At 41.8% G+C, this 25,177-nt stretch overlaps 1 protein-coding gene across 10 annotated transcripts in view; it reads left to right on the plus strand.

Moving 5' to 3' along the window:
* Window positions 1-25,177, plus strand: part of fgfr3 (fibroblast growth factor receptor 3) — a 76,903-nt gene that overhangs the window by 42,266 nt on the left and 9,460 nt on the right. For 2 of the 10 annotated variants that reach the window (XM_051389205.1, XM_051389251.1), the window contains exons 6-15: window positions 9,176-9,299; window positions 9,504-9,694; window positions 16,159-16,303; window positions 16,906-17,087; window positions 20,804-20,949; window positions 21,304-21,425; window positions 21,717-21,827; window positions 21,916-22,106; window positions 22,714-22,836; window positions 23,625-23,695. In XM_051389205.1, the coding sequence (XP_051245165.1) occupies window positions 9,176-9,299; window positions 9,504-9,694; window positions 16,159-16,303; window positions 16,906-17,087; window positions 20,804-20,949; window positions 21,304-21,425; window positions 21,717-21,827; window positions 21,916-22,106; window positions 22,714-22,836; window positions 23,625-23,695 (1,406 nt within the window). Of the gene's footprint in view, window positions 1-9,175; window positions 9,300-9,503; window positions 9,695-14,203; window positions 14,349-16,158; window positions 16,304-16,905; window positions 17,088-20,800; window positions 20,950-21,303; window positions 21,426-21,716; window positions 21,828-21,915; window positions 22,107-22,713; window positions 22,837-23,624; window positions 23,696-25,177 lie in introns of all 10 variants that reach the window. The other 8 variants (XM_051389219.1, XM_051389260.1, XM_051389212.1 and 5 more) reach the window with 7 other exon arrangements.

The raw sequence follows: 25,177 nt of genomic DNA on the forward strand, positions 1-25,177 counted from the left end.
CTTCTTGAGCTACCCTTAAAGTGCTTTTTAGCAAGGCATCTTAATCCCCTGCTATTCCAGTGGAGCTGCTGTGTGTCCATCAGTAGATCTGTGTGAGTGTTGGGATGCTCCCTGGTGTGAATTTCTATAACTGGAAGAGTGTGAAGCAGAGTGTTGAAAGAGCGCTCATGCTCGGTGAATCTACTCCCGGTAAATAAAGGTCAGAAAAACTCGCCGTAGGCCTGGATGCCCCCAGCAGTACTCGGGCCACTCCAAGCTGACTGAAATAAATTTAGAGGGTCGAACTGCTGTGCTGAAAACAGAGTGGTACACAGATACATGCATGCTCGCGTGATAGCTCAGTGTTGACAGTAATGCAGTGCAGCAAACAGCTGCTGTACTCAGTTTTGTCATCGGATTCACTCTAAACACTGAGCTCTCATGTGGAATGGCACTGCTTAAAGTAACAGGGCTTGGTTTACTTTTGTGTTCCTTTAATGGCCCTGAGCTGTAGGATTAAAAGACAAAGTCAGTGTGGTAAGAAGATCGGAATTCAAACAGTCAAAATGTGTGTTTTGGTACAAAATAAACTCAAACCTAATGACATAGAAATCCTAAAGTTTTACCCTGAGATGTAACTTCTTCCACGATCATTCTGTGCTGTGTCTTATTCGCCTCCTCTCTCAGTCCTCACACTGCCTTAATGAGGTTCACACACTTTAAGTGCAAAATATTGGTCCCGTTCTTATTTTCAAAATTGTTTTTTTGATGATGAACTTACCTTAGCAGGGCACTTTACTTTAAAAGTGACCGCATTCCAATTTAGTTATTTCCAATTTAAAGCAAGTTTCCTGTAACCACTCTAAAAAGAAGTGTGATTTTTTTTAAATATAAAAAAGTCTGATCTGTTTCTCTCACTGTACTTAAGGCCAGTACTTCTGCTTCTTCATGTAGCTCTGCTTCAGTGAGAAAGAATCTTATAAAACACAAAAGAGTAAGCAAAATGTAATATTAAGGAAGAAGACTAGGGTCAAAACATAAATAATTGAGGCTAACAGGGATGGAAAAGTTTATTGTAGTCTTCACTTTAAAGCGAGTCTGTGTTACTTTTTGATAAAGTTACTTTTTGATTGATTGTTGCTGAATGATAAAACCTTCAGTAGCACAAGAAGAAAGGAGTCATTCAGTTAGTACTGACTTGTTAATTTCCATTATAAAGCAAAGTAATTTTTTCTGTCAAAAGTTACACAATCTCCCTTTAATCGAAAGTTATGTTGCAGAATCTACAGCAAGAAAATAAGCAGAAAGGAGGCAAAGTGGCCATTTAAATTCCATCTTTAAATTGCATCTTCTAACTTGGGCAGAGTAAACATGTGCCAGGCTGGTAGTGAGGCAATGAGAGACACTTTCTCCCCAGCGGAGGCTTGGCATTTAAAGAGTTAAATGTAATGAGATCCTGCAGCTATTAACAGTTTACAAAGATCTCCAACATCTGCTCCCAGCAGACCAACAGCAGTTGTCTCCCTCCCTCTGTCCCCACTCTCTCACACACACATACACACAGATTCACACACACCTGTCACCAGCCCTCAGGACACTGGAGTGGCTCCCCGACAGCAACTTTAAGCGTCTTTGGTATGCATGAAGATTTGCTGATAATAAAGTTTGTGGCTGCACTTTTAGCAGCAAATTAATCCTAAACTGACCAGAGAGCGCTCTGATATTTATTTCATCTGTTCCCTAATCCCTAAGTGTCCCTTTTCTGTTAAACAACTCACCAAAGGCAAATTAAAGAGTGCAGTAGAGATGTTTTCGTGGTGACTGAGGCCGTATTAAGATATTAATGTCAGCCTAATCAGTGTAATGTCTCATGGTAGACTGAACCTGTGCAGTGCTTACCGATTAATTTATTTCCCTCTGCAGCAGAAGCCATTTTGTACACTGCCCTGCTTTAACACACACTCCTATGGGATGTTAAATGTATAATTAGAGAGTGATATGTATAGCTGACTATCCATAGTAAGCCTTTACAGCATATGTGAGGTCCGGTTGGCTTTGTTCTGTATTGTCAGTGTGAGCTGTGACACTGTAAGTTGTCAACAAGCCACCAAGACAAATTCCTGTACATTTTCCGCTCGGTATAGCTCAGCGGGTCGAGCTTGGCACCAACTAATACTGTGGGTGTAGTTCCCACTGTGGCCACCCATGCTCAAAGTGCAGGCACTATAAAAGTATTTAGGATGATAGTGTCCAACCATACAACATTTATGTCAACTTGATGTTTCAATCATGTTGAGATTTTTTTGACTTTTTATACAGTAACAACCTGAAAAAGCTAAGTTTTGGTTTTTAGTTGAGTTAGGTTCCAAAAGAATAACCTAAATCACAAAAAAGAAACCTTATCTTGGCATGCAGGACTTACCCTTTGAATTCACTCTTCAGTTAACTTGGCTTTATATAAGTTAAAGACTTTATGTCTTAAAATGTATCTGACGGAAAGACTGTGCTCTACTCACATCATTCTCCATTGTCAAGTTTAGTCTAGTTCTAATAAAGATGTTAAAAGGTGACTGAGGCCTTAATAGGACAATTCTTTTATTTCTCTTATCACGTAGCTCGCCCTCCGTACCTCCAGGCTCTGAGCTCTGTGAATTCCCATCAGCCAAATTGTGTATAATTTCTGTCCTTCCTTCTTATGATTTCAGTACATCATTTAACTGACGGTATCTCTTATCTGGAACAAGTGCAGCTCTACAGCTAGTTTAAATTCCTAGATCATATTGACCATTGACCATGGGGTGATCATATAAAAGAGAAATGGTAGAAAATTTGTAGTGTAAATGCTTTTAACACAACTCTCGTGTTTAAGCACATGTATGAATAAGTGAGTCTGATAGAGCTGTAATATTCAAGGTGGCAGTTATTGAGATGTTCCTTTCTGTGTCTTCATCAAGACATTATGACATGTCCCTCCCCTCCTCCCCCCTCTCTCCCTCCTGTCCCGGAGCTGTTTTAAGATCCAGTTAGCCGGTCACCATGTGGCCGCTGTTGGCCTTGAGGGGGGGTGAACGGAGAGGTCATCCTCTATAGAATCAGGGTGCTTGGTGACAGACAAGCCTGTGACACGGCCCGGCTTCAGGGGGGTCAGGGGTAACAGCTTCACCCCGTCCTGATGTCAAAACCTCTGCTGACCCCACCACCACCCTGCACACTGCAAAAAAAAAAATCTTAAAATGGTTAACATTTAACACAATTAAAACTGCCCACCATGATTCATTTTGCTCTGAAAGATATTTGCACTGATGATCAAGTCACATTATCTGCAGTTAAGTTGAGTGATGTGCCTAATACCATTATATTGTCACCTAGTTCTTAACATGGTTATCATTCAGATTCTCATTTTCCTCCTGCCATCCGTTCATTGTTGTTTGCATTTCCCAGAGATCATCTGTCAGTCAGACACTGTGAGAAGCACTGTGGTACCTTCTTTATTCCTCAAACACTTATGTACTTTGCCTCTTTTATCCTTGTCCTTTCAGTCATGATCATTTACTGGATTTTTTTTATAGTTTCAAACAACACTGAGAAGAAACCAGAAACTTTGAACTCACTTTATATGTTTCAGTCGGTAAACCTTCATCAGTTAAGATTCAGTCATCGAATCTTACACCCACCAGTATCCACCAGTATCAGCAGACAGCAGAAACACCTTTTGGCAACCATACAAATTAAGATCAATGAGCTCTTTCAGTTGTAAACAAAAGTAGTGCTTTAGAATTGTATTAAGTCTTAAACAAACTGGCTGAAGATTGAATCGTCATCGCGTAGTCTGACACAATGCAACAATCTGTTGTCAGGACATTTTTTGCAGTGTATTCAGTCTCACCGTGTCACAGCCCTCATCACCCCACCTCACATCTGCCCTGTGATGAGTTCATCTTGCAGGGTTAGGGGTAGATGGGTGGGTGTGGGGGGTAACCCTGAGTCCTGACAGCCTGACAATGGCCTTCTAAAGACTGTGTTCCTCAAACAGGGTCCTCAAGGTGAAGCTGTCTTCCTATCACATCCTTATTGAAATGACACGATCATTTTTGATTTGACAGCCGTGGTTAATTTCAGCTGAATGAATCGCGCCTGTGTCAGATTTTTAAGGTTTGGACGGGTGATGGGGGTGATTTTGTCACACGCCTCTCAAGGCCAGAAGCATGTATGTGACTGTAACTGACTTGTTAACTGATCCATGCTGATCAGCACAATGGAGTCCTCTCCACTCAGCACTGCATATCAGCAAGTTTGTCATTTACTCTGAGTGCCTTCAGATCTGCACTTGTGTGTGACAAAAAGTTACAGACTGAGGGGTCCATTAAGGTCCATTACCCGCCAACAAAAATACCTCCTGTCTTCACACTGGAGTGGTTGAAAGTGGCCTTCCTGAGGATGCACCGTGTTCTCCTTTGTTCTTTGAAGACTTCCATTTTAACAAGCTGTTTCATCTTCTATTCAGGCCTAAAATGACATTTATTTTTGTAAAATGTATATATATATATACATATGATATATATTCTAATCAGGTTCACGTCCTGCAAGAACTTACTAGAAATGTGACAAAAGCTTATAGGTACATCTATGCAGATTAGTTTTCTTGTTCCCACCATATACCTCAGTAAAAGTGGAGTCAGGAAGATTCTTTATGACAAGCAAAGTATCGCACCTATTTTAAAACTGAATAAATTGACTTTTTTTTATTGTTGCAAGAATGAGTAATTAATTCTGTGCCTCATTAATTATCACTCTTGAAAGCACAAATCAGACAAATCCTATGATTAACCATTCATACAGGCTCATATTGTTGTACACTAACATCTTCTCAGTATATTCTTTCCCATGAACACACTGGAGGTAATTCAGACATTCACGTCTATCTTACAAGCACTTTGTAAGTCTATTGAAATGCAACACAGAGAACTAAACGGTACGTTTGTTGAAACTAAATGAAACGGTAAATAGGATGTGTGGCTCATTGGTAAAATGGAAAATAAAATTCCAGCAGAGCGACGTGCCGGAGCATTGTGGGCCTTCCCAGACAACTGTGGCGCTCAGAGCCTGCTCCATTATGGAGGGGCAGGGCCTAAAGGTTAAAGTTCACCTCTCTATTGAGCCATCAGATGGAGGTGGGGAGAGATGGGCGTGTCACCAGCCTATTGAGCTGGCCTGAGTCTTTGACAGCCAAAGCCAATGCTGTTGTATGCTGCCACATATGGCGGAAGGGATTTTTTTGTGTTCATGCTAAACTGCGGCGGCACAAGTGAGACAAAAGTTGACAATGTAATTATTGTGGTTCATTCCGTCCAGGTCGCTCAGTGCTTAACTGATTTTTCAATCCCTGTTTTGACAGGTTTCCAAGGCAGGGTTCTTAAACTGGCTCCACACTGTTACTTTTTAAGACTTTAAGCACTTTAAATCCTTGTTTTTCCAATCCAGATTTTAACACAGCCTGGATTGTGAGTCTCTGTAGGCCGCTGAGGAATTTCTACACTTTTGTGTTTGATTGTTTTTGGACTCTTTTTAATTTTAGACTTGATACGGTCATTCACTTCTCTCCCCTGTCGTTTTACCCAAATAAACCATAGATATCAAAAGACAGATTATCCTGTTTATTTAGTTCTCTTACCCATTTCTGGCTCCTTTAAACTCTCATACTTCAATGTTACAGTCTTCTCCTCTGTGCTGATGCAAAGCCAAACTCAGGCAACCCAAAAACTTTGCCAGCTTTAATAGCAAGCCCTTAGGACCGCTTCTATCTGTTTCCGCTTTCTCTGTGGGTCAAATTAGACGGTAGCACAGATCCGGGCCACTGGTCTGCTCTGACACAGTCATAAATTCTGGTAACTGGCCCCGCTGGTTCTGACGGGGCTATTTTGCAAGGTGAAGACGGAGGGTTTGGACTATAAAGGGAGCCGAGCTTCCTGTGTTTTCTCAGACAACTGCTACACTGCAAAAAATTTCTATCTTTAAGAGTCATTTAAACTGGCAATGGAGTCGTGAATTCTTGTTTTGATTAAAATGAGAGAAAGAATCTGCCAGTAGGGTGAGGTAACCTCACTGTTTTCCATGGCAGACCCTGCAAGGCAAGCTAAAATATCTTAAAATAAGGCAGATAACTTTATGTGTCTCAAGATATTTCATGCACAAAAAGCTGAATTCAATACAAATCCCCACACTCTCTATTTCCCTTCTACGCAGAGACTCTATGTTGGTTTAATGTCTCCGTCAGATGCACACTTTTTGCAGTGTGAACCTCCCTGTCCATTCCCATGGCTTGTGCCCTTCTGTAGGTCCACAGCCAAAGCCCTAAAACCTTTAAAGCCTTGTATGACTCTAACGTAAGCTCCTTAATAATTTAATTCTGTTTGGAATCTGGCGTGATTGGAATGGATGGGATTATCACGTTTGGGGACTAATGCTGCAGGTTCAACAGGGGTTAGCCAGTGTAACATGGTAATAAAAGCAAGTGGCATGTATGGGGAAAATAATTAAATGTGCCAAGGAAAAGACACAGGGGAATTAAAGTAGAAATGTCACTCAAAGTTAATATACCACAAATTATTAACTGTGAGCGATTCAATTTGAGTGTATGTTGCATTTGGAAATTGCCTTTCTCAAATAGTCATTCACACTTTAAGCCGCTATTAGTGGTGGCAATTAAGTCCAGATTTAAAGTTTTAAAGCAAGAATGTAACTGAAGGTGGCCATTGTTCCCTCAAGTCACAGTTAGGATAACAGTTAATCAATACTGTTGATTAATAAATGCTTATGAATTCAACTTTTCGTTTTTTATGTAAAAAGTTACATAATCTCTTTCTAAATTAGATAAAAGAAATATTAGACACAAAGCATCATAAAATCACAGTATTATTTAGTTCTACCTACTTAGGAAAAGTACTTATTTTGAAGATTTCTTTCCCAACTTCCTTTAGAATAAAAAACAATTAAATAGTAAGATAATAAAATGTGTAAATATAAAACAAGATGAAAAGATGTCCAGTTTGGGGATTTATACTGTCAGATTAAGTTACAGGATTAAATGCCACTCCACAGATTGTGTCAAACATTCATGTTTTATTGAGCTGAAACTAAGCTGTGAGTGGCAACATGCAAGATTTCTTTGCCTTGACAGCAGCCACAATGTCCTGAGTGTAAAATCAGATACTGCGCAGTAAATACAGCTGTCAGATAAATAGTCAGGTCAAAAGTACAAGTCTCCATCAAGTAGCAGTACTTAAGAGGAACTTTTGATGCTGTAAAGTTTTATGAAAGGAAGATCTGAATGAAACCATAACTCTGATCACAGTCTCTTTCTGTTGGTGGTCTTGGCATCCCTAGCATCAACTTCAGCTCTTTTTTTTTTAATTTTACCACCTTTTAGCTTCCCTCCTCCATGCGTCTCCGTTTTTTCCCCCTCCTCTTCCTCTTCCTCCTCCTCCTCCTCCTCCTCCTCTCTGGGCTCAGCGACCACAGCAGAAGGCGTCACTCATCTGCTTATGAGAGCAGCCATTGACTTCAGTTTGACTCTTCGGCTCTGAGAGGGGTAGACGGGGTGGAGCCAGCCGTTCTGAAAAAGCATTTGCCAGCGTTGAGCTCGCTGCCTGGTCTATGTTACCATGCAACTGCAAAAAGCACACACAGGCATAATATTTACACTGTTACATTATTTTCCGCATGCGCCTCCAAGTGAGAGAGAGTCAAAGGAGTGTATACTGTAAGACAGAGGGAGAAGAGGGGAGGGGAGGAGAGTGTGTATCTACAAATATATATACATTCTGTGAAAGGCTGGCCCTCTTACTTAAGCGCGTGGGGTTAAACGTTTGTGCAAACACTCAGCCCTCTCTGGGTTGGCACATTTTCCTACGCAGGTGATGTTAAGTGTTCCACCCTGAAAAGCCTCTTTGTTGACATCATTCACTCCCGTCTTTAGTCATTCTGACCTCTTTCGGAGGCGTTCACTCCACGCTTGTCGCACAGAGCCGGCGTCTGCGGCGCATGTTTCCACTTAAGCTGCAGAGGTCGTCCCTCTTGGCCCGTGGAGACTCTGCCTATCGATGCGTAGCAGGTTCTCTGTTCTCGCCTCGCTGTGCTGGGCTGCTCACGCTGCCTTTTGAGCAGCTTCTGAATCTGTCAAGTTAGTATCTGTCTGCCTGCTGCCATCCAGCCACACCTGGTTTGAATTACTACACAAAATTTACTCTTCGACTCTCCAGGGATTGATTGCTCTTGACTGGCACAGTGGAACCAATTTCAGAGGTGCAAAACAAAATCTCTCTCCTGCTCTCAGTGCAGACAGAGAGAAGGAATTGCTTTTAAGAGACTTTACTGAGCTCTCTCTTATAAAAATAATCCCATATGAAATGTTCTGTAAATCATTATTTCAATTAGTTTAACTGATTGCTCACACATTTGGGGCTTTGTGGCATTCTGGTTTTAATACTCTTGCCATCATTGTTTAGCAATTTCTTAAGCAATCTTGCATCTTGAGAATTATCAAGTGTGTCCCATCTCATTTATTCTTGTCATCTTATTCAGTGTAAAAACATTTCTCATAAAATATGATCCAAAGTCTGCACCAGATACCCAATCCGACTGCACGCAGAACTGGACCCCATCAACCACATGCACTAATCACGTCTGTTCTGCATCCACCAGCATGCAATTAACAAAAGTGGGTTAAAGTTGTATTACCATTTTAAATGTTTGTTCAAAGGGGTTTGCACCTCAGTAAACATGCGCTGCACACAGCACGCTCTTGTTTACCAACCTGGCCGCTCTGTGATGTTTTATACCAAAGGATATCAAAGGAGGGAGTGAGGGAAGAGATCTGACGCTGGAGAGGATGGTTTTCTCCGGACAGAGTGCCCATTTGTGAAAATAGGAGGATTTTTTTTGTGTTAGTGATGGTGTCATTCTTCTCTGTTTTAGCTTTGGTTTGGAAAATGTTCCTGTATTTGTCTTGTAAAGGATGAGTCCTGAGACATATTCATAAACTTGACTTGATACTGTATGTTATCAGACGTGGAAAGGATGTCGATCATCCCTGCAAACATGACACCAAACCCCCCCTTGAGATTTCTTGAGATTTAGATGTGTTGTAATGACATATCCTAACTATTCTTTCCCTCTTCCTCCCCCCCCTCCCCCCCAGCTGAGACACCAGCAGTGGAGTCTGGTGATGGAGAGCGCCGTGCCATCAGACCGGGGAAACTACACCTGCGTGGTGCAGAACAAGTACGGCGCCATCACCCACACCTACCAGCTGGATGTGCTAGGTAAACAACACGGAAACATTTACTTTCATTTCTGCTTCTGTGTAAACAACGAATAAATTAACATGCACAAGTGGTTTAAAAAACCCACGAGAGTTGATGATGGAGGAAAGATTTTTTTTTTTAAAGAACCTTACATCTACATTTCCTGCAGCACATCATTCCCATGAAGGACTTGCGCTAATGACTCCATGCTTTCTGTCTCAGAGCGTTCCCCTCACAGGCCCATCCTCCAGGCAGGTCTGCCAGCCAATCAGACGGTGGTGGTGGGCAGCGATGTGGAGTTCCACTGTAAGGTTTACAGTGACGCCCAGCCGCACATTCAGTGGCTGAAACACATTGAGGTCAACGGCAGCCGCTACGGGCCTGATGGCGTTCCCTATGTCAACATCCTGAAGGTGGGTCTGCGGCCTGATGCTCTAATGAGTCCGAGTCTGCCGGGAGTAGATTTCAGCCTATGATAATTTCACTCGTAATTAATCTCTCCTAAATGTCTTGTTTAATGAGTTTTTACAGTAGGAAGGTCTGCAGGGCCCGCAGGCTCCTTTCAGTGCAGCGTATAATTGACGAGCTCAGCCCTCGAACACTACACCTTCATTATGGGAAAGAAAAGCTTCACCTGCACTTTCCTACGTACTGCAGCGTATCGAAATATATGCTCATTAACCAAATTATATCACTGTGAATCACAGTCCAGGTCTCTGTTCTGTTTGACACCTGCAGTGCTTCAGCTTTGACAGAACGTAAAGAGATTATGCATTTTGGGACTTAATTCTAGTGTTGGCCTGATCTGGTGGAAGTGGATTAAATTAAATTAATTTGTAATTAAAGGTGGATTTTTGGTTTTCCTTCAAGGTGTTCCAGTTCTCTTGCTGTGAAGCCCCCACCATAGTGTAGGATTTTACCCACTGATTGCCATAGCATTACCACAACAACAGGTGGATGTGTCTTTAATGTGTTAATATAGACTGACAATGGGAAGGTTTGCATTGATAACTTGATTGCAAAAAGGGATCCAAATGTATCAAATTCCCGACATTATGAACTTCTTACCAACATAAATGCATTCATATTGTTGTAAAAATGTCTATAAACTGACAATAGTTACAACAACCAGTGGGATTTAACCAGCAAAACAAACAAACAAACAAACAAACCTGAGAGAGGAAGTACATGCATGGTTACATTTATCATCACTGAGGTAAATCTGATCATTTGCTTCATCAAGGTCATATTTTTCCAGCCTTATTGCAAAAGTTACTTGTAGCTACTGAAAATCAATGTTTCAGTCACTTTGTGATAGATTGACAGCAGCCACAAGGAGAAAGTTTTTCTTGCTGCATCATAAAATCCATATATTTGAAAATGATTACTGAGCTTTTTTTCCATTTTGCTTTATGTTGTTTTCACTATCAACAATCTCTGCATGAAGGAGAAAACACAAGCTGTTCTCATCATATGGTATCTCCATAGCCCTGATGTGTACGTTCTTCCCAGACCTTTACTTACTGGATGTCTGAGCAAATAATAGACAAAAACAAATAGCTTAATTCTTTCAGAGATAAGAAAAAGGGCAGATAAAGGAATGAAAATGCCAGAAGACAAAACAAACAAACAAAAACAGAAATATATGAGATAGTAGCACCCTGGCAAACACATAAATCAACCTTAAAGGTCATATATTGTACATTCTGAGGCCATACCTGCTTCACTAGTAGTCCAACTTTGATAAAACTTGCTGAATGAAAGCAAGTAACATGCAAGCCTGTGAAAGAGTGTGTCTACCTGCCTTGCATCTCCAGGTATATGTGTATTAATGTCTTTTATTCTGATATGTGTTTTTGGCTCAGATGAATTGCGTGCGGGTTGTTTGTCTGCAGCCTTTATGGTTGCTTGGATGCTGCATCTTGTAGCTCTTTAAAAAGACCTTTCTCAATCACAAGCGCTGCCTCGTGAAATAAAGGTTAAGTAAGCGCAGCGGGGAAGGCGTCAGATAGTCTTAGGAGGGTTTGCTCCTGTTAAAGAGCAACTCCTGGAGGTGTCATCGCCTCCCCAGGCAGTGTTGATGTTCAAGAATAGAGTAGAAAGCATTCCTCACCATTGAGGACAACACCCTGAACCCGCTGTGAGGCGTGTTTTTTTTTTTTTTTTTTTGGAGAGAAGAGAGGAAGACTCCCATAGAAAAAAACCAAGAAGGCCTTTTGCTTTCTTATTTGGCCTCTCCCTTTTCTTTTTTCTGCCTCTAGAGAGAGCGAGGGAATAAAACAAACATCTGGTTTGGACTAAGTTAACTGCCGTGGTGGCGGCAACGCAGGGAGAGAGACGGGCTCTGTTAACCGCCGCTGCCGTCAGATGTGCTGCGTCGCGTGGTTTGAGGAGGAGGAGAGAGGAAAGAGGGAAGAGGCACCCAAAAGACCCATGGAAAAAATGAGTGGAGGGAACACAAGGAAGGGCAAAGTCAGCAGGGAGAGAGAATGTGTGACAGAGTGGTGGGTAAAGATGGAGGGCGAGAGACTCAGAGAATGAGTGGGAGGGGGGGTGAGAGAGAAATTGAAACAAGAGAAGAGAGAGAGAGACAGAAATTGTGTGTGAGAGAGAGAGAGAGAGAAAGAGAAAGAGTGACAGGAGACAGAAAAAGAACCCATATTCAGACGTGGAATCTCTAACACTGTCATCTATTTCTCGAAGTGATGGATTTGAGGCTTTCAAACTTAGTTCTACTTTATTCAGCAATGAGTTGGAAAATGATGAAGGTAGGAGAGTGTCCTCAGGCTCTTGGGCAATATTCTGCATCAATGATGGATTATTTTGCAACTGAAGCCTTAATTAATAACCTTCATGAGGAACGCTCATCACCCCAGCTTCTCACTGATGGTCCTGTAACAAGTTTTCTAATCATATTTTAATCATTTATTAGCTGGAGAATAGAATGTATTTATACTGTGAACAGATGGGATTTAGGGGGAAACTGATGATTATTGATGATTTTACTAGGATTTATGAGGAAAAAAAAAAACACTAAATATGATATGACATTAGAAGAACCCTGACAACTTAAAGGAATAGTTTGAAATAACTTTATTCACTTTCTTGCCAAGAGCCAGAAGATTGAAACCACTCTCATATCTCTACAGTATACGTGAAGCTACAGCTACTTAGCTTAGCTTGGCCTAACAACTTAACTAATTAAATGTTGAACTGATCCTTTAAACTTGGCTCATCATTGACAGTTTTTCATGATTTATTAACCTGCCTGAAACAGCCATTAAACTTTATTGTCTTGGTGCATAAGAAGTGATAATTAAATGGCAAATTTATGACAGTGTTCTAAGAAGACAGAACAAGACGTCCATTTAATATCTCTCTGTTTATTTAACCTCTTACGTGTTGTGGCCTTCACATTAATGTCACAGCATTTGACTTGATCTGAGTTGGAAACGTTTCTGGATCTGATTGCCATCGCGATTTTTATGGCATGGTGACTCAAACATGAGGCCGATACGTAAAAATTCCATTTAAGAAACAAGGTGCATGTCTGGAAGTGGATCTGAAGTGAGAGAAAGAGGTGGTGACACAGTTAGAAAAAGGAGTAAGATGAAGGAGGGAGAGACAGAGAGGAAGAAGAAGAGAAAGAGGAGGAGAAAGACAGGCCAACAGAAAGAGAGAGGTTTGGGGGGGGGGGCTGTCAGCCCAGACCGCGGCTCCACGCTCTATTTTCGACTACCACATAATTGAAACAGTATTTTCTGAGATGTGTGTGTGCCTCTCTCTCTCTCTCTCTCTCTCTCTCTCTCTCTCTCTCTCTCTCTCTCTCTCTCTCTCCCTCTCTGGCCCCACCACAGTTCATTCAGACTCTGCGACATCTCATGTGTGGCATATACTGCAGGAGTTAAATACAGCTGTGGGTGGGAGGAGGGGGTCATGCAAGATTTTTTTGAGAAATGCCTGAATCGCTCTTTTGATGCCTGGAAAAAGAGTTAACGATGAGCGACTCGCCCCGGCGTGGGGAGGGAGAGGGAGGCGTCTGAAGCCGAGCCCTGGATGTTCATTAAGCAACCATAAAACATGATATGTTTTCTCCTTTATGTGCTTTGCCCGTTAAATTATTCATCGGCAGTTTCTCTGCTGGAGAGCCCGTCACAACCAATGTGTGTATGAGCAAGTGTCAGCGTGTTTGTGCATGTAGCGCGCACACTTTGAGGAGATTGGCATACTGTAATGCCTTTCATCTACCAATAGACAGCTTGTGTTACTATGCAATGTATGGTGTGTATGTGTGTGTGTGTGTGTTTGTGATCTTACAGGTTTGATGTTGTAATGCTTTTAATCTCACAAATAGACAACCTGCTTCACTATGCATGTTGTGTGTGTGTGTGTGTGTGTGTGTGTGTGTGTGTGTGTGTGTGTGTGTGTGTGTGTGTGTGTGTGTGTGTGTGTGTGTGTCCAGGTTTACATATACATTAGCAGTAAGCCTACAGTATGTAAAACTAGTTTTGTAGTAAAAGTACAGCAATCGTATTATACTTAATAGAATAATTTGATATGTCAGGAAACACACTTATTCAGGTTAGATAAGAATTCAATTTGATGACACTTTTGACCAATAATTATAAAGTGAAACTGGCAGACAACAAAAGAAAGCTCATATGTAACTTAAATTAAAGTTAAATTTGACTGGTACCCAAGCAGATATCAAGGCAGCAAAATACAGTAAATTCTAACTAGCAATATATATAATTTCCCTTTTGAACTGTGAAATAATGAAAGTATAAAAATAAGAAAGTACCTCGCCTGCTTGCAGTATATTTGAGTGTGTTTGTTCTACAGGGTTTGCATATATCTACATGTGTTCTTGCAGGAATTTGCTGTAAAGGGCCTCACTGTGCCTCTCGATTTTCCCTTCACAGAGTGTTGTCAGTATACACACTGAGGCCCATAGTAAGTTGAATCTGTCCAACGTGACAGAGACAGACGCTGGGAAGTACTGGTGTCGCGCCTCAAACTTTGTAGGCAAGTCGGAAAACGCTTTCTGGCTTAAGGTACACAAACCAGGTAAATCCTGAGCTCCCAGCGACTTCACCACATTTAATCCTCTGCTGTGTCTCCTCCTCTCTGCGGGGCTGCTCTTGGTTGTGGGTTCGATTGTCTCTGTGGCTTGCTAATAGGACAAACACGCACACACACACACACACACACACACACACACACATATTCCTGGGCTGGGATCTGAGTTTAAATGCTCACATTCTATTAGCTAGTAGCTATCATCCATTTTAACATCCAGTGCCACTTTGTCTTCCTCCCCGATCAATAACAAACACAATATCACACCTTTAATTACTGCAATAACTTCAAAAGCATCGCCCTTGCTCCCCTACAAACACACACACACACACACACACACACACACACACACATATATAAAAGCCCACGTAACCCCCACCAACCGAACCATGCTGCACACACACAGACGAGTATTGATTTCCCTGGGAGTGCATTCTCCAGCTGTATTAATGCACTTTTATATGAAAGCAAGCAGCAAGACTCTGATTCATGACTGCGTCTGTATGTCACTGTTCATTACTGAGGCCTGGGGAATGAGAGTCCCTGACCCCACCCCCTGCCAAGCCACATCAGACGGTGGGTTTAAAACAGACTCCCCCACTGGTCATCACACCAACCATTAGTCTAAGGGGGAAAGCCGACTTCAATGATGCCCTTTTTTGAGTAATTTCAAGGTTATTTATACATTACCATGCTGAATCTTTAGGGTATTTCCAAGTATTATAAAACTTGTCTTTCTAATACTGAATGTACGTTGCAACGGTTAAAAATATATCTTGTATCAGTAAACTAAAAGTCATCAACAAACAACCAGGATACAAGATCTTTGCAAACCGATTTGTATTTATTTTGAAAAAGCAATGGACCCAGGATTTGATCCTTGAGGCACCCCTAGAACAAAAACGTCAAGAACAAAAGTGGCTTTCTTTCAAATATACAGCTAAAAAAAAAACATTTCATAACATCCTAAATTTCCAGAGGTCGAAAAAGAAACAAAATTCTTGTTGTGCACATTTGATGTTGCCGGTATACCCGCAAGGCGCCATCATATCGATGATAGACTAGGCCTACGGTGAAGAGATCTGCTTTGCTTTGGTGTCAGGTAAACTTTACGCTGGTTTAATTTAAGCCCATGTGTTGTAGCAGCAACTGAGAGAAAACTCCAACCCTGTCAAAAAAAACAGCACTGCAAGAAATGACATCTTATCAAGTAATTTGTGTCTTTTACTGAGCTCTAAAACTCTTGTTTCTAAAACGAGATGTTGCTGTAACAATGTTCCAACTTCTATTTAGTATAATTCAACTTGTTTCAGGAATTTTTTACATGTGAGTGCCAGTATCTTGAAAGATGATAATAAAGATTGCTATATTTGAATCAAGAAAATTAATTTTAGCTAATTCTATTGGAAGCTGCTTTAAATATTCATATTTCAACGCTTTTCACTTGTTTTAAGACTTTCAGGACTAAAAATGACCTGATAAGAAGGAGACTTTTGCAGTGTGAAAAGTTTCTGGGCTGTTGTGGTTTTAGATTGAACCAGCAAGCTTCTTTCGCAGTGGGGTGAAGGTGCTGCTTGGGTGTTTTCAGGTGTTGGTGGCGGTGCTGTCAGCAGAAGAAAAGAACAGCACTGCTGACTCCTTCAAATCCTCACTCCTGTCCTTTCCTCCAGGGTGTATTTGGTGTTTCCTCTAAGAAGCTTTGGGCTCACAATATCTCTTCTCTCTCTCTCTCTCTCTCTCTCTCTCTCTCTCTCTCATTCCTCCCTCCACCATCTCATCCCCCTTTCATCCTCCACAGACGGCTGGTATTAACACTACAGATAAGGAGCTAGAGGTTCTCTTCTTGACCAATGTGTCTTTTGAGGATGCGGGCGAGTACACTTGTCTGGCAGGGAACTCTATCGGCTTTGCTTACCACTCTGCCTGGCTGACGGTGCTTCCAGGTATATTCCTCTTCTCTCTGTGGGTCTTTGGACTCTTGTCGTCCATTTCTTCCACCTCAAATGTTTTAAACTCCATGGGACTATGATTGCAACTGTACTTTTCTTGACAATTTCATGTTTTGCTCTGTAGCATTTTCAAACCTAATTATCGTACATTATCGTAGGTTGGTGCTTGTTAACACGTTTTAAGTGCACTGCAACTGTGTCATCACCCTTTTAATTTGACTAACCGAACATGCAATCCAGCCTCCATTGAAAGACGCTTTTTAATCAGAGCAGATCGTCTGTTTAAATGTCTCAAGGCTACGAAGCAATTTAAAGACATTTCTGTGTTCAACACAATAATTACCTCCCTGGGGAGAAGCATATCACAGGTGAAATTACCTGCTTCAGGATAAAACTACATTCTGATCTATTTCTGTTTTGATCTGCTTTCTAGAAACTATTTGGGTGAAATGTGCTACTGAGCAAAGCAAAATGTCTTTTAAATTATTAAGAAAACATATTTTTAAGTATAACAATTACTATTATTATGATGATATGTTGTCATCTCGTGTGTACTTTGACTGACCTCCAGTGTTTGTGACCCCCTCCTCCCAAAGCAGTGAGCCCGGAGAAGGAGGACTACTACGCCGACATACTCATCTATGTGACAGGCTGCGTACTTTTCATCCTTGCCGTGGTCATCGTCGTCCTTTGCCGCATGAGGATGACCACGCAGAAGACGCTGCCCACACCGCCTGTGCAAAAGCTATCAAAGTTCCCCCTCAAGAGACAGGTAACAGAAAGTAGATACAAGATTCGTATAAGCATGTTTCCCTCTTTTTCTCTCTCCCTGTCTGTTCAGCTTTTAGCGCACGCATTAAGCAATAACTTCAGCATGGTCCAACGTGATGCAGATGATTTTACCACAAAACGGTAACATCTTCTGAAACTTGGGTAAAGTCATAAAAGATCTCAAATCAAGACATATCAGGAACTTGTTAAATACGTTCATTGCATCAGATGCTTTTTTAAGTTGTTGTTTCTCAAGCTGAACTGAGGCAGGATTTAGATTATTTTGAAAAACAACCTCAACAGTCAAGGAGGGAGTCACATTATTAACTCAAGGAAGCACCATGAATTAGTTATGGAGAGTCATGGAAAAACAGTGTAATTTCTCTGCATCAGTGCCACAATGAGAAACCTGCAGCGGGGGTTGTATTTGTAATATCTGTCTCTTCCAGCTCTATAACTTTGAAAGAAGAATTGCACGCAGGTTAGGACTCACGCTAGCTAAGAGTATAGATAAATAGAGAGGGTTATTGGATGTATGTCTGTCTGTCGTGGATCTCTCTCTGTCTTGCTGTTCTGATGACGCTTTGCGGACGCTGGAAGGCATCACACTGGTGACATGTGTTCACATTTATCTTGGAGCAGATTCAGCTCAGGGATATTTATGCCCTCCTGTGACTGTCAGTGTTAGTTTTAGATTTCACTCTCTGTGTAACGCACACTCGCCCCTCAACTGTTTGGAGAGAAACATAAAGTGGAGCAGCTGCATCGCCACCGCCTGCAGCCTGCAGAACTCTTCACGTCATCGCGTCTCAGGGCTGCATTCAAGACAAGCCTCAGTCAAGTCCAAGTCAAATCCAAGACCAAAGTTCAAACAGAATACAGACCAGGACAACATAGTCCTATTTGACTGGGCAATACACTGTAAAGTCTCACGGATTATAGGAATAATTTGACATACTGGTAAATATGAAGCTGGAGCCAGGAGATAGTTAGCTGAGCGTCAAGACTGGAAACAGCCAGCCTGGCTCTGTCATAAAGGAACAAAATCCACCAACCAGCCCCTCAAAAGCTCACTAATAAATGCAGTTAAATTAGTTCTCAAACCAGCTCTTTCCCCCTCGACAAGAAAGCAAATAAGCATATTTCCCAAAATGTCAAACTATTCCTTTAAGGGGGTTGTGTAAGGATGAGCAGAGATGTAGCTCTAAGCTGAACCACCGTACACGGAAAGCATCAAAGTTTCAGGCCTATTCAGTACACAAGTTTTTACAGTTTGAAATCCCTCGACTGTTGTATAACTCAAACATATAAAAAAAAATGAAAAAAGGCTTTCACCTTTCTCTGTTTTTGTCGGAACATTTTTCAAAAACATTTTAAAGGTGTGGAACAGATCTGGAAACGTGGTAGACAGACATTACTTGAGCAGGTTGTAATTTGATATAGATTATCACTTGATTCTATATCTAAAGGCACGTTTTGCAACTAAAGAAATCCATTTAACTTGTAGTCTAAGTGATAGTTTGAGTGGTAGGAATGAGCATTGGCTTTGCGAAATTGTTCAGGGGGGTCGCGCTCTCTAGACAGGCAGGGAAAAAACATCCATCAGTGGCTCGACCAGGGACTTGTCTGAGTCAAAACAGGAACAAGAATCAGACATGTTGAAGAAGGGAAAAAAGCTTTCTGAAGACCAGGCCAGAGTACCTTTGCTTTTGCAGGCTTTCCCTCTCCACACTAATTAGTTTGCCCTCGTCTTCTTGTGTATTCACTCGCTTCACTCTCATCAAAAGACTTCTATCTGAGCTTCTATTTCTTTTCTTATTATTCCCCTGTCTTATATAATCTTCAGTAAACTATCAGGGAATGCAGTTTGTCTCTCATTCTTTTGGTTTTTTGCAATATTGGTGATACAGAATGACTTGCACTGTGGTTGCAAAGATCATCTGAAATGCAGATGAGTGAAGCACTTTGGTAGCCGAATGGTTACCACACATGTCATCTCTCCCCACGTTTCCTGTCTGCCTCTTAGCACTCAAACTGTCCATTAAAGGCAAAAATTCTCCCCAAAAAATAATCTTTAAAATGTAGATGAGTTATCCATCCCGCCCCACCCTGCTGGACTCCCACTGTGTACAGAACACAGCCGCTGTGTGGTGGTTCTGTGTGAGCTCCAGCTTTCCAGCTTCATAATTGAAGGGTTGTGCTCCTCAAAATGCAAAAAGATGCATTTTAGAAAAGCTTGAAAGTCATAATTCAGTTCTTGGAAAACAAACAGATGACTCTTTAAAACCAAATCTGGCATTCAGCTTGTAAAATGATGTATTTTTTCTAATTACATAAAATCGGTCTTGTTAGGTTATGTCAGGTATAAACCTCATCTTTCAAAAGATGCTCTAATTGTAGCCTCTAAATCTTTTCTATTCTGCTACCCTCAAATAAATGCTCTTATAAGGCAGTGCAGGGAAAGATCTTATTGCATTTTTCTGTAATCTTTGCTTAGTTTTTGTAAAGCTAATCTCCTGGTTCTCTCCTTTCTTTTTCATAACTCTGAGTAAATCTCCTATAAACCCCTGGCATGTTCTATCAGATATTACTTTTCATGCCTCTGAAATTGTGGTCGGGGCTGTTTTTTAAGCTTTACCGCGTATTCTCATTTTCCTACAGTCGAGAAGTTGAGGAGGGAAGTCTGGTAAGTGGACATGTTTGTTTCAGGACCCCACCTGAAGGGGCTGAGCTGGCAGACCCTTGACACAAACAGATTGATCAAAAGCAGGGCCGGAGCCATCAGCTCCCCCACAGCAGTCAGATAAATGGTGGGAGGACGTGGAGCCCGTGGGCTCAGCGGCAGGACTGCTGGTCTGGGAATGGAGCTTGTTGATGGATAGAGACGTCCATCCCACCTCACCACATGCTCGCCCACCTCTGCATCCTCCTTCATTTATCTTTGTTACTGCCTGCCTCCTCCTGTGCACAGCCACAGGCCGGCTGTTTGTAAAAGTCACCACTGGTGTCAGAAGTCAGGCTATTTTTCAGAGAAAGTCTGAGCTGCTGAAAGAGCTCCAACATTGGTCCTGAAATGCGTGATGTTTGCAGCCTGTCGCTGCCAAAAAGCTTCATATCTTTACAACTTATTCAATCATTTATTCATTCATTTATACATCAAGAAGTTCAAACAAAGCTTAACGGGTGGCCGTTTTAAATTATTATTCAAAAATGTTCTCCTGTGAAGTTTCCAGTTGACAGTTTATATTAGATACTATATTAATTATATATTATATTAGAGCTTAAACATTTTGAGCATCCTACGATGAAATGTTTGTTTTAATTATGTTTACAATTTTAGTTGCTGGGTTATTGGCCTTGTCCTTGATATTTAAAAGCAATTAGACTCTTTAAATAGTTAATTTAACAAGCTAATGACTATGAATTTCTTTCAAGCAGTTTTCATGAAACAATTTTGACTTGAAAAAGATCATTAAAAAACACGTTTTAATATAAAATTTAAAATCATAATATGATTACTGCCAATTAAATCTCCCCCTTATGAATTCATATTTAAGATGTTCTTTCTGTGAATTCTAACATAATATTCGGTTCATGAGTTAAGATATTCTCTGCTGGGTCAAAGGTCATGTTAGGGTTTCTTTCTTCCCTCTGTCTCAAAGTTTAAACACATCATGTCACCCTTTTCAGAGTCTATAACATTTTGTTTTTGCACCCAAGCAGGTGTCCTTGGATTCCAACTCCTCCATGAACTCCAACACCCCATTGGTCAGGATCGCCCGCCTGTCATCAAGCGACGGACCGATGCTCGCCAACGTCTCAGAGCTGGAACTGCCCTCCGACCCCAAATGGGAGTTTCCTCGAACACGGTAAGAAACTCTGAAAAATAGTTCATTTAAAATAGTCCTCTATTTCCAGATTCATTACTGCTGTTTAAATGCCAGTCAGACGGAAAACATGGTGGTCTGTGGCTTTTTTTCACACTGCCAAGCAACATATTTCAGAACTGACAGATACTGCGCTGTTGTCCTCGTACTGCTATGTGCTGTGAAAACATGTGAGCCGTCAGTACATCAAGGTCACCATGACACCTTTCTCCATGCTTATTGTACTTGGCAGTCAATTCAGTCTCATTCAGAAGTGTAGAGAGAAATTAAAAATCAGCCTTTAACACTGCCTGCAGCAAAAATCCATGCTCTAAGATCGTCTTGCTTTTGTTTCAGGCTAACTCTGGGCAAACCTTTGGGCGAAGGCTGCTTCGGTCAGGTAGTGATGGCCGAGGCCGTCGGCATCGACAAGGAAAAGCCCAACAAGCCTCTCACTGTTGCTGTGAAAATGCTGAAAGGTTAGTGATTGTTGTGGCTGCAATCCAGGAATTAATACACGACCTTGAGAGTGACTGCGATGGTGCTGTGCTCTGTGATTTCCTGAAGGAAATCAGCAGCGTTGTGTGTCTCCTTTTCACATGCATCCCCTTTCACTGTAAACATAATAATGTATCTAGTTTGTCTGGTCTCGTATCTCCCATATGCTCCAACTGCAGTCTTTGTTCTCCCCCGCATTTATCTGTATTTTTGTCCTTTGCAACTATCTGTTTAGTGATTCATTCATTCCATTCTCTTTTTGTTTGTCTCAGATGACGCCACAGATAAAGACTTATCCGACCTGGTGTCAGAGATGGAGATGATGAAGATGATTGGAAAACACAAAAACATTATCAACCTGCTCGGAGCGTGCACGCAGGACGGTGAGGCCACAGCGCACTACGGAGGAGATGATTAGCACAATAATTAACTGTGTTCTTGAAGTGACTTTGTGCTCTGTGTTGCACGCAGGTCCTCTGTACGTCCTGGTGGAATACGCCTCTAAAGGCAACCTGAGGGAGTACCTGCGGGCGCGGCGGCCGCCAGGAATGGACTACTCCTTCGACACCTGTAAAATCCCTGACGAGCAGCTCACCTTCAAAGACCTGGTGTCTTGCGCCTACCAGGTCGCCCGAGGCATGGAGTACCTCGCCTCTCAGAAGGTCAGCCGCCATGACGCTGTGACGCTGATGCTGAAATGCAAATACAGTTTGATTTAACTGAGCCATTGTGTGTGGATGTATGCATGTTTTGGAGGAACTGTCCTCATAGCTTCAGCTTTAACTTAATTATTATCCTGAAGGAAATAAAAAGACAAGGAAAATCTTAACTACTTAAGAATGCTTTGGCCAGGACTTACCTTTCTAAACTTTCTAAGAAAATAAGGAAATTAGAAAGGCTTTTTGGAGCATGTTAGAGAAGGCCAACAAACTGTCAGTTAAATGTATTATATATAATTTAATATCATTTTAAAGAGCATTTTCTTTCAACCATGTGTGACCAGAACTGATCTTTGCAGCGTTTAAGTTATTACTTAAGGTTTATGGACAGAATTATAATTAGGAATCAAAATCAGTTTTAAGGTTAGTTACTGGTTTTGAATAAGTTTCAGGGTTGGAACGAGGTTGCAGGATTGGGGTCAATATTCAGAATGTAAGGGCGAGTAATACAGTCTGACAATGGTAGATGAAAGTTGTCAGTGTGTGTGTACGTGTCTGTGCAATCCGTTGTGTCGATGCATGTTTGATGTGTTTGTACTTCCTCCCCCAGTGTATCCACAGAGACTTGGCAGCCAGGAACGTCCTTGTGACGGAGGACAACATTATGAAGATCGCCGACTTCGGTCTCGCAAGAGACGTGCACAATATAGACTACTACAAAAAGACCACAAACGTGAGTCTCATTCCATCATCTTAAATAGTTCCAATAGTATCGGCTGATCATTTTAGGCTTTAACTTGCATAAACAGAGAGCAGGATCATTACATCTATACCATAGCTCTTAGAGGGAAAGTTGTAACTTAATTTTCCCCATTTGAAAATTAGATTTTTTCTTCCAGTGTCGCCGTCACTTCATGGAAGGAAAGTGAGATCAAACACTTGATAAGTAAATAAATTATACAAGATTCTCCAGCTTACAAAATCGATTATGAGATAGAATACTACTGATGCTGATTTTGTAAAAATGCTTTGAGGACTCTGACCTTTCAGAAGGTTTTTACACAGACGAAACAAACATTAGTCATATGAATTTGATGTTCAAGCAGGTAGAGGCATCAAGCGTTCAGTTTACAAAGAACAGCTCAAAGAGATCAGAAAATTGTGTTCAAGGCCAGGAAAGACAGCATACATTGTGATATTAACCAAGAAATTGGAAGATATTCATGCTCATATCAAAATATCAATATGACGAATTTCCCTTGAATGTTTAATAGATTTTTCTGGCACTAATGAAACCTTTAGAGGCACATTTGTAGAGTTTGGAGTGAAGATTATAAAAACTTTATACCTGCTAAATGAATGTGACTGAGATTGTTAAGATGAGAAGTTCAAGGTCTCAGGACAGTCATGACAGGATGAGGCCAAACTCTGCATGCCTGTATGGGTCCATGTTTTGATGTCTGCTCTGTACAGAATGGTTCTGCTGACCCAAGCGGTTCTGTTGTGCCTCTATTGTTACAGGGTCGTCTGCCCGTGAAATGGATGGCTCCGGAGGCCCTGTTCGACCGGGTCTACACGCACCAGAGCGACGTGTAAGTTTGCACAAACCAACCGTCACATGCCCACTGTGCACTCATGTGGGGCTGCTGTACACCGGAGGAATCCGGGTGTTGAAATATCGTGACCGAGCGTGTTAGCATCAAAAGCTGAGTTTGTGCGTGTGAATATGGAATCATAGCGTTCCCTCTCCAAATATCTCCCGCTCGCTGTCATCTGCGTTTGCTTGATAATCCTGAGCTTCTTGTGTATAAGCGGCTCTGCATTCCTCGCCGCGTTTGTTCTTTAATCTCCCAACACGACATCAGAGAGAGACAGAAACACAACGGAGCTCCAACATCATACTGTTGTTTTATCAGCGTAAATCCAACCTGCCCCAGACCAGAAGGAGATAAGAGGGTCAGTGTATTTAACACAAGGTGTTCCCCTCAGGGAGTTTTTCCACAACGATTCAAAGGTATCAGGGGAGACAAACACACCCTCTACGACCTCTGATTGCTCCTGTGTTGGCTGTGATCAGGACAAGAAAGGCGAGTTTAGGCGAGGAGGTCACAAAGTCAATCTGTCTTGCGGTAGCTGAACCCCCCACCTCCCTAAACTGCTCCTCGCCTTTCACCCCCCCAAGTCGGCTGTAGCCAGACGCTGTGTCCCCAGCACAGCCATCCAAGCCAAACACAGGCCCCTGTCAACACTGGCTCGCCGTGTGATTACACTAGACTGGGAACGGGCCGAGAGGAGAATCAGCCTGCTCTGTTATTTCAGCAGGTCTGGATTACAGAGTCAATCCTCCCGCCAAACCTCCTCCTCCCTTTATACAGTAGTCGCTCTGCAGCCAGTTTACTCTCACATGCCCCGGGAGACTTTGACTTTTGACCTGTGATGGTTTTTACTGAAATATGTTACGCTGAAACAGACGGGGGGACAATTAAAACACATTAAAACAGATCTGTCACACACTCACAGTCAGACAACAAGCTAACAGCGAGAAAGGGCTGAATTTAAGGAAACTTTTGCGTGCAGCAGCTCACATGGCACAGTTGGCATTGCAGTTCACGCAGCTTTCCAAACGTTTATAGCTCTGAAGGCAGAACTGGCCGTGAGAACACTCAGGGAGCCCTTTTTGTAGGATCTTTACACTGTCCATTCACAGCTTTTTTGTGCAAACAGTGTGCCTACAAGTAATTTGCTTCATCACGTTGTGATTCCAAGTGAAATTTTGACCTGAATTCCCTTTTTTCATTTACTTTTAGTGATTCAGTGCAATATAGACCTCTAAATTCTTCAGCCAGTGCTTTTATCCCACCACCAATATCATGGAGGTGAGGATTTTATTTTGAACAGCTTCAGAGGTGTCAATCTATAAAAGCAGCAGAGAGCAAACCTCACTGCAACCTTCAGTGCGACACGCTGACCCGTTAAAAGCACCCAAAGTGGATAAGGTGTTGGCCAAAAACCAGGTGGTGTGTAAAAATATGCAGCATAAGACGAGAGCTTTTGGCATTGACTCATTCACAGAA

Source organism: Dicentrarchus labrax, unplaced genomic scaffold (assembly GCF_905237075.1).
Source record: "Dicentrarchus labrax unplaced genomic scaffold, dlabrax2021, whole genome shotgun sequence".
NCBI classification, from domain to species: Eukaryota; Metazoa; Chordata; class Actinopteri; family Moronidae; genus Dicentrarchus; species Dicentrarchus labrax.